This window comes from Fundulus heteroclitus, chromosome 16, assembly GCF_011125445.2.
Source record: "Fundulus heteroclitus isolate FHET01 chromosome 16, MU-UCD_Fhet_4.1, whole genome shotgun sequence".
Lineage (NCBI taxonomy): Eukaryota > Metazoa > Chordata > Actinopteri > Cyprinodontiformes > Fundulidae > Fundulus > Fundulus heteroclitus.
In genome coordinates, this window is record NC_046376.1 from 20,843,043 (window position 1) to 20,853,013 (window position 9,971).

At 38.1% G+C, this 9,971-nt stretch overlaps 1 protein-coding gene across 1 annotated transcript; it reads right to left on the reverse strand.

Annotated features, from left to right (window-relative positions):
* Positions 1-4,380: 4,380 nt before the first annotated feature.
* Positions 4,381-9,949, reverse strand: LOC118566380 (centriolar coiled-coil protein of 110 kDa). Its single transcript, XM_036148281.1, has 8 exons — positions 9,881-9,949; positions 6,875-6,991; positions 6,633-6,734; positions 6,435-6,551; positions 6,083-6,156; positions 5,915-5,980; positions 5,741-5,800; positions 4,381-4,945 (listed from the first exon to the last, which is right to left on the reverse strand). The coding sequence occupies exons 1-8, from the start codon at positions 9,914-9,916 to the stop codon at positions 4,870-4,872; spliced, it is 648 nt and encodes a 215-aa protein (XP_036004174.1). The 5' UTR covers positions 9,917-9,949; the 3' UTR covers positions 4,381-4,869.
* Between the last annotated feature and the right edge of the window lie 22 nt (positions 9,950-9,971).

Consider the following 9,971-nt stretch of genomic DNA (forward strand, 5'->3'; position numbering starts at 1 on the left):
TGGCAGCTGATCACATGCACGCACGGTCCGGCCCGGCTATGTAAACAAGAGACTGGAGAACAACATAGAGAGATGCAGTGTGATGTCATACCACAGTCCCTCTGAACTATGACCTTTAGTTCTTCACATCACTATTTTATAGGGAGCACAGTGGTGAGGAGAGTTGTGGAGTGAATGGTGAGGAGGAGAGAAATCAGGGTAAGATGGAGCAGGATGGGGTGTGTGGAGAGCAGGAGGGTGAGACTGGTGGTGAGGTGAATGGTTTGTGTTGGAGTAGGTGATAGAGCTGGAGGCTCCTCTGCAAAATAAAAGGCGAAGCAAGAGAGAAAATGTGGTGGCTGCTGGTCAGGCCAGTAGGCAGGTCAGCAAGCGGGTCACAAAGAGGAAAGAGGTGTCAGGCAGCAGTGATAGTGACATTGAACTGTCTGACAGCATTGAGGCGTCTCTGTCCCAGACCAGCTGTGGAAAGGCACGCACCATGATTTATAAAATGGCACAACAGAGAAGAATCAACGATTTTAGCAATGAAGCAAACTGGGTGCAGAGAATGGGAGGGGGAAGCTTTATTTAGTCACAGCACCTCCTAGAGTTCTGGGGTGGGTCTCCTCTTTTCCACAGCTTTCACCCCAAACTCTTTTTATGTATAAAATATCGTTCAGGGAAGGTGTCTTTTAGTAAAGTTTGAACATGTTAACATGTTTTTATCAATATTTATGCTCCTGGTCTCAGTCTAGAGAGGAAGCGTTTTTTTAGAGAATATTGGGGAAATGTTAGGAGGTCCAAAGTTTATGGTGAGGATTTGAACTGTATATAAATTGAGCCTCACCCAGACTCCCAACAAGCCCTGCAGCAGCTGTTCTCGTCCCACGGCCTGGTGGATGTATGGAGGAGGATGCATACAGGCTCCAGACGGTACACGTGGTCCCACGTTAAAGAAGATTGAATCTCTTTAGCTCGACTTGATCGTTTTTATTGTTTTAAACGCCATTTTAATGTGTTTAAAACATGTGAGATTTTACCAGTATCTTTTATAGACCACTCTTTGCTTTTAGGAAATGTTTTTATCACAATTATTTTACCTAAAAGCGCCTACTGGCATTTCAATCTGGCTTCAATCAAGTTGCCTGTGTAGGATGACTTTGGTTGAGTCTTTGCATATTAACCCAGTAATTTCATGTCCGCTAAATCCTTCTCAATACTAATCGCATTTCACCCACCTCCACCTGTAAAGCTGACCTTGAATCTGCTCCCCATTCATACCCAACTATACATCTCAAATATATGGAGCATCTTTTTACATTTATCAATAACCTTTTCTATATGCACAGGATAGTTTTTCGTCAAGCCATACTCCTAAAAAAAATTAATTGATCCACTCTCTCAATTTCCTAAATATATAACTTTAGTTTTACTACGTGATTTCTTTTCTGAGTCAAAAGCAATAGTTTAAATGAAAATGTAAAACTCCATTTATATGACCATTGTAGAATAGAATAGAATTGTAGAAATAGAAATTGCTTTTTGGACTTTTCTAACAATAAATATAAGATTTCTTCCACTCTTCCAAATAGCTCCACCATCCACAAAAAAACAGCCCAATTAATTCTCTATTTCTTTAAATGCATCATTTATCATGACTGAAAAATAATAAAGGACTGACTAATACTGACTTGTGGAGTTCCATTTTCTAAATAATTTTTTCATTGAAATAATTTTACCAACTCTTATCTTTATTACTCGTTCTGTTAAAAAGTTCTCTAACCACTAATAGATTTTTCCGCAAATGACCATTTTACTCTATTTGATCAATAATCCCTCTTTCCATATCATATCATAAGCTTTTTTATATCTAGAAAGACAGCCAAAACACTTTCTTGATTTACTTTTGCTTTTATTACCTCATGTTGCAAACGTGGCATTGGATCCTGTTCCTTCCTCTTCTAAAACCACTTTGATACTTGAACAGATGGTACACATGGTCCCACATCCATGAGTGAGATTTATTTTTTTGTGCTGACTGAGCTATTCTAGCACATTAATATCCTTTGATCTAAAACTGTTCCACCACTGCTCTGGCTTTGTGCTTAGGGTTGTTGTCCTGTTAAAAAGTTAAGGTCTGACCGGGTCACAAGTTTTTACCTTTTAATCTTCAGATTTTCTACCTACGTATGTCTTTCAGGATAGCAGTGGCGTAGTCAGAAATATCTTTTCAGTCAGGCCTAATAAAAAATGGGTGGGCAAAATAACTATAGTTGAAAGTAAGTTTATTAGTTGCACGTCTGTAAGTTCACTATGGAGAAGATACAGGCAGAGGGGAAGGAGAAAGACCTTCTCTGTTCAAGTGAATCCTTGAATTGACAGCAGAAACCTACACAAACACAGCAAAGTGACTTCTGGATCATTTCAACTGCAGCAACCTGTCAAAGTCTATATTTCCGTCCCTGAACGCAATGTCATGGCTGCCATCGCACCATTGATCCAGTTATCCGAGCAGATGTTTGTGCTCCAGGACCCAGTGAGGCATGGACTCCTGCTTCGTCTTTAACCCCCTAGCATTAATCTTAAGCCTACAGGAAATAATGCTTTTATTTATCTATCGTAACCCCAAATTCTATGAGTATAGCCGCAGCCCTTTAGGCTCTGCTTTCACTACGTCTCACTTTTCTGGCTGTAAAAAAACAATAGGCTATTTGGGAACTGATTTCCAGTCCCAGCAACGATACCCGGTTGTACTGTGCGTGAGGGATAAACAAACATGGTACCCACCATGCATACAGACTGTAAAGCACTTTTTTCAAAGAGGGAGGAAGAGGAATGAGACTCTGGGCTGAAGCTCCCAGTGATACGACACTAAAAACGCCCCATAAAGTACGCACCAACATTAACTGTGTGACTAAACTGATTAGGTGCACCTCGATTCAAGCGCAAGGCGACGCACATTTGCCAGCAAATTTTTAAATAAAGTATACTCTTCATATATCTACATTTTAATTTACAACAATAAAACGTCACAGCAGTGTGTAAACATTTTTAATAGACTTTAGGATGAGCAATAATGTTTCAAGGTACATTCAGCACCGAAAGCAGAAAACAGTTACTCAAAGCCCTTGAACAAAAACATTTAATTCAACACACTTTTACTATTCACATTTCATCGTATTTTACCGGGATTGTATGTGGTAGACCAACAATTATTAGGTTAAGCGGAGGAAAAAATTACAGCGCTTAACATTTTCTGTAAATGGATTTATACAATATTAGTTGTTTTTTTTTCTTTTTAGTAAAAGATCACATGTGAAGTGTACTCATTCTGTAGCTTGTACATGTTGCATTGTCCTCCTCCAATTTTCCCACAATACCAAGATGGGTCCAGGTTTGTGCTCCTGACTGGGAAAGTCAGGTTGAACCCAATATATATATATATATATATATATATATATATATATATATATATATATATATATATATATGTTTTAAAAGCAAGAATGTCCCTCATTAGCTAAATAAAATCTTATCAGTGGTAGACATTTGTATTCAGCACCATATATAACCATGTGGCCAAAATAAAATTCCCTGCAACAAACAGCCTTTGGAAATCATATAAGTGGTAAAAGAAGTCCACCTGTGTGTAATTTAATCTCGGTATAAATCCAGCTGTTCTGTAAAAGGCCTCAGAGGTTTAGTTAGAGGACCACCATCATGAAGGACCATATCTTCAGTTTTGATCAAGTCATGGAGCACTGTGCAGCCCATCATCTGAAACTGTGCAGCCCATCATCTGAAAATGAAATGTTGGATAACAGCAGGCCAAGTAAGTGGAGCATTTATCACAGAGACCAAGAGGTCTATGGTAACTCTGTAGGAGCTGCAGAGATCCACAGCTCAGCTGGAAGAGTCCGCTGACCAGACAACTATTGGTTGTGCACTCCAGCAAAACCGAGTGGCCAGAAAAAAGACATTATTGAAAGAAAAAAAGTTGTGACTAAGAGACATGACATGTAACAGACGTGGTATTGGTAGGTGGCACATTAAAGATGTGCAAGTAGTTGTTCTGGTCAGATGTTATTAAATTTAAACTCTTTGGCCAACTAATGAAAAACTAAGCTTGCACATCACAACGAAAGCACCCTCCACACTGTGAAACACTGTGGTGGCAGTACCATACGGTTGGGATATTTTCTGTGGCAGGGATAGATGGAGAATTGGTCATAGCTGAGGAGAGAATTGATTTAATTCTGAAAGGTTTTGAAAATCCCTCATTCTCTTTGTCTTTTCACGATTACGCCCCACATTTTGCAAGTCAATCATATAAAATGCCAATAAATATAAAGTCTGTGGTTTTAAGGTGAATTTTGGGAAAAAGTCACAACCAGGTATAGATATATTTGCAATGAACTGTGTACTGTAATACTAAGAAAAGTACATTATCAAGACTCATTTTTATATTTTATTCTTACCCCCACAAGCACTTAGTGTCTGCAGTCACAGCAGATACACAGAGAACAGACATGCTGGCAGCAAGGTGGAGTTCTCAGGCACTAACTTGTTGTCTCTTGGCTCGGACTTACATTCAGCCAGCGAGCAGCTGCCTCTCTTTCACAATTATACACCAGCCCACTTATTAAACTACTCCACATGCATTACATTCGTGTTACACAATCAGGTGTTTATATAAAAAAAAGAACAGTTTCAGCAGGGAACAACAATAAAAAATCGAATACAATACTTTACCAGTAAGCTACAGTGTGATGGTGAACACACAGGCTGGAGTGAAAATTAGCAGCGCTGACCGTGATGGTTTTTACTTGTACAAGATTTGTATTAAAAGATTAAAAATTCAAGTTTACAGATCAGGCATTAATGTGTCCGTTAACCCAAAGAGTTCTGCTTCTTCATGGTGTCCCAGCGCCTAACTCTCTCTTCTGGAGTCTTTCTGTACCAGCTCCTGAGGAAAAGAAGACACTGTCAATGTGGCAACTTTTTAGACACTGATTTGCTCTCAAAGTCAAATCCTCACTTACAAATATTTATATTTACTATTTATTTACAAATCAAAGTTAAATCCAGTCATTTTAATAAACTTTATTAATTTACCATACCATCATGCCTGTATGAAAGGTAAATATAGGTGAACCATGTTGGCTTTATGTTAAACTAAAACTAAACTGGTCAAAACTTTAGCTTATAAAAGTTGCACAGCTAACATTTTGAAGTGGACCATCACATAAAATCCTAATACTATACATTAAAATTAGTGATAGCAACATGGCACAATTCGGAAAAGTTTAAAGGATTCAATTAGTTCTGCAAGTGTCTAATTATACAAATATTTTTGGATTATAACTACGACAAATAAAACAAAAAATAATCTTAAAAACTACTTTGGAAATTATGTGTAAAACAGTAAGTGACTAAAGGTGTGTTCACACCAAATGCGATCCAGGCAAACTGGTCGCTTAACATTTTATCTGTCTGCTGTGCCGGGGGGGGGGACACAGATCTCCCTCCGGAAACACCAAATACAGCTTCGGTCAGTAAAATAACAGCCAAATATGTCGATAACAGCTGACATTGAAATCATATTTAAATGGACTATAGTCATTTTATTAACAGTAGCAATAAAACTGGTCAATTGATAATCTCACCATAGAAAAAAAGGAAATTTACACTAAATAGTCATTTGTGTGATTTAAAGCATTTTGTCACTTTAAAATGGGAAAACATGAATGAGAAAGGTCACCCTTGGCGCTTCAGCTGGCCTGGAGAAGAGGAGGTCTGGTTCTGACTTTGCTTCAGAACTCTGGAAAATATACAAAATAGAAATGTAAAAAAAAAAAAACTGGAAACCTTAAAGAATCAGCAGCACAAACACTGAGAACATGATGTCAAAGAAAGTAAATAAAACCTCTGTAACCTGTTGGTGATGGGGCTTTTTGGCTTGTGCTGCGCCTTTCTGACCGGTGCTGGGGATTCGCCGGCCCTGAAGAATCACAAAGCACGGCAATAAAAACAAAAACAGAGCTAATCATCTGAAATCATAGCGACATCACATGGACGGGTGTGTTTTTCCTTCTCATCTTACTTCTTCTTCCTGTCCATTGACCTCTGTGTGGCAGCAGACAGAGATATTCTGTCTTTGGGGGATTTGGCTTTCTCCTGCAGGGAAGTAAGAGATTTAAAATAAAAATGTAAGCTGTGGGAGCTAGAGGGAAATCAAAAAAAGGGAAACTTTAAATAAAAAAAAAACAGTTCTGTAACTATCCAAATAAAATAGGATTTGATTTAGGAGTACGAATTTATACACAGGAAACTATGAGTTGGAAAAAATAAAAAGTGCATATAATGTGTAAAGTTTTCTTTTTAAGTCCTAAGTAAAACCTTCCGCTGCTTATTTTGTCTCTGTGTTTACTACATGGCCAGTGTTTTCAGATTACCAGTTCTCGAAGCTTCCTCTCTGCGCGGAGCTCCCTGTCCTGCTGCAGAAGCGCCAATCGGTCCCTCAAAGGCATTTCAAAGAAGATCTCATGGACGTCATAAAGGGCGGCACGTAACTGGGGGACAGATGTGCCCATAAGAACACAAAGGGAGAGGAGGACATCTGCTGGCTGCATATGGTCATATAATAGTCATACCTGGGCTCTGACTCGCTCCTGCAGAGAGAGATCTTGTGCTGTGTAGGTCCCTCTCTTCTGTCCAGCTTCAGTCTCAAAGGATCGAATGAATTCTTGCGTATCCTAAGGTACAGATTTATAGAAGTATGTTTTAGACCTACTCAGTAACGCTACAGTTCCATTAATAAGTAAAATATCCCCATTAGTGTCACAATTCTTTATCATTTATACACTCTTTTTTTTTCATCTGGATGGGACCTTACCACAACGGTTTGGCGCAGATGTTTCACCTTCTCTGTTTTGAGAAGTCTGCGTATGAGGAAGCCACGAATCATGGCGCCGATCCGACAGAATGCTTTCTGATGCTCTGCTGTTAGAACCTACGAACCATAGCATTCACACAGAAAAAGGGAATCATTAAATTCTTTAAACCTTCCACAATCTGCAGATTAAATGATGATAGCTGAAATACCAAAAACACACAGTAAACAGTGGATGGGACCTCTGTGATCTTTTAGGTGGTCTGTAAGTTTTAAAGGAAAAAAGCAGCTATGTTCTCCACACCAAGCATGTTAGGGACCAGCCTTCCTGTCAACAACAAAAACTTACAAAACTCAGAAGAGATGCATCAACACCTGTAAAAATTAACTGAACTGCAAAAATTTGAATGTACCGTTGATGCAGAAACATTAATTTAACATTTTAACAGAATTTATTTTTGTTAGTGCTCCAGGGACATTCATCTTGGACAGTTCTGGTTTTGAACCCAGTTCTGTTGATATGAAAAAGTGCCGTCTACTACAAGATGTTTCATACAAACCCTGCTTTCATTTGTAGCCACTTTTAACACCTGTGATAATGTAATTGTCTTTAATCTCCTGATAGACCACTGGAAGGAAAGGCGGTTATGTGATTGTAATGAATAATGTCTTCAAAGTTATTTCAGTTTGAACAGACACCATAATATCTAATATTACCTCCAAGTTAATTTGTCCAATGGAGATCAGAGCCAAAACCAAGGGAAAGAGGGTCAGGGTTTCTACAACATTTCCATTTTAAAATCTTATTACGCTTTCTAGGTGTTTACAGATTTTCTGTTATCCCATAACCCTTTTAACGTTTATTTTACACAGTAAAATTTTCGAGTTTCTATTTGCAAACACAACCTGGCCAAGAGGTAAACAGAAATACATAATTGTATGCAAGCATATAAACACATAATCAAAACAACAGGGAACAAGCATGTAAATCATGAGTGAAACGGCGTAGTTAAGAAGAAAACTATACTTTAACAGGAGAAAGGGGAGGAAGAAATGTGTGCATATATGTGTTTACATATACATGTACGTGTGTGAGGAAAAAGGCGCAATGAGACTAATGACCTCGACACACGTGGAGTGACAAACGACAGCGACTAATGGCTTTCGTCGCCTCTGCGGTGAAAACCAAACACACGGGACGCGACAGCGACGGCAAAGTTTCAAATTGCACAGTTGGATCGCTTGTTCCCCAGAAATTTGATTGGTTATGAAATTGGAGGGGTTCTGATATTTTCAAAGCAGCCAGAGACCAACAAGAAAAAAGAGTAAGAAGATTTTGCTGGAATTGACTGAAATCTTGCATTATATCTACTCCACAAAATTAAAAAAAATCATCCTAGATTACAGCAAGGAGAATATCATCATTTGATGGCGGACTCATTTTTAATTTTTAAAAGAAGTTACTAAATAAAGTCTGAAAAATCCAACTCCTTTTTATACTAAATGAATTTTTTTTTTACAAAGTTATGCAGGCTAGTTACAAAATCATGTTTTTCTATACTTTTTAAGATTACCATGATGTGTCAGTTAAAAATGTTCATTATAAAAGTTATTTAGTTTCTAAATATAAACAGAAATGCTTGTTCCCGAAAATGTATTTCAATCCATAAAAAATATAATTATCAGTCAGGGTTTCAACTTCAATTGAAAATGTTATTGGCTCATATAAAGAAAAAAATCAATCTTTCTTAATTTTGTTTGTTAAATGCACTCAGAGATCACTTGGTGTGATTGAAGTTATCGAGTGTGGCCTGCCCAGAGGTCTATTTCACAAAAGCCGAATTTGGAAATCCAGGATAAACGCTAAAGCCAGACTTGAACTAACGTGCTCAATCTATATCCGCTACAATGGATGAGTTAACTAAACAAGCAGCATCTTTTGATGGAGCCTTATGAGGAACTGAAGCACATCAGACTCAACAAAGGAAACGCTGCTGCTATTATAAAGGAAAACACATTTGTTTGGAGCTACTTCTATTGCAAAAAAAAATCAAAAAAGTTAAATAATTTTCTCTGATCTATCCGATTCTGACTCTAGAGGGCACTGTTTTGCTGACCCATAACTCCTGAAGCAGTAGAGCAAAGGGAGGAAAGTTTTTCAGCAGACAACCTTTGCAAAGCAATGTTCACCTCACATCAGATTTTAGTAGTGGCATAATTATTAATACAAATATTGTGGGACCCTAAGCATAGACTCTAAAACACACTGAAAGAAGTTAATTTAGGATATCGATATGCAATGAAATTACCTATTCATGATAAAAAATATTTCGACATAATATTCTTTCCATTACAAGTTGTTAGGTCACTGAGCCTTTTGCTTTGTATACTTTTTTTCTCCTTTTGGAGCTGTGAGATTGCGTATTTTGTGCATTTAACACTGGACTTTATTGACAACACCTTTGCTTCTTCATCAGCCATTCTAATTCCCTCAGCACATGCAATAGTTTATTAAAGGCCTTTCAGTCAAACTCAGAACAACAGCAGTCTTCCGAAACACAACCAAAAAGTAGGAATGCCCACATGGATAATAATAAAGTTAATACATTTTAAAATAATTATAGTACTTGACTGAATAGTGGTATTTTAATGCAACTGATAAAAAACACAGATGAGGAAACAGTATCACTGACAAAACTCATTTGTTTCTGATCAATTTGACCCATGACTGAACAGATAAGGCACCAGGATTAACTAAGCCTGGCTGTTAGCCTGGTCTGGAGCAGGCTAATTGGACAGAATAAATTGCCATGGTAACTTATGTGTGTTTTGTGAAACCAAGTCCAGGCTTAAGTCAGCCAGGATATCTGGAAAATCCCATCTTAATCCTCTACCTTATGTTTGTGAAATAGGGCTCCAGATGTCAGCACCTGTAAGCCTAGTGTGGAGAGCCACAGTGAAAAACGAGGTTGTTCCAATCCCCTTCGGTTGAAGCGTGTTTATACTGACCAAACTTAGCCTCGCTCTGGATTGTTTGCTGTCCATAAAGATCCTCGCAGATAAACAGCAGGCTGGACGGGGTGACACATCACACTAGAAG

Bases quoted from the DNA above. Each gene is read 5' to 3' on its own strand.
- LOC118566380 (XM_036148281.1), bottom strand. From the start codon at position 9,916: ATGGACAGCAAACAATCCAGAGCGAGGCTAAGTTTG. The intron at 6,735-6,874 runs GTAAGGTCCCAT...TCTGTACCTTAG, and splicing joins ATCTGCGCCAAACCGTTGTG to GATACGCAAGAATTCATTCG. The intron at 5,801-5,914 runs GTTACAGAGGTT...TATATTTTCCAG, and splicing joins AAAAGCCCCATCACCAACAG to AGTTCTGAAGCAAAGTCAGA.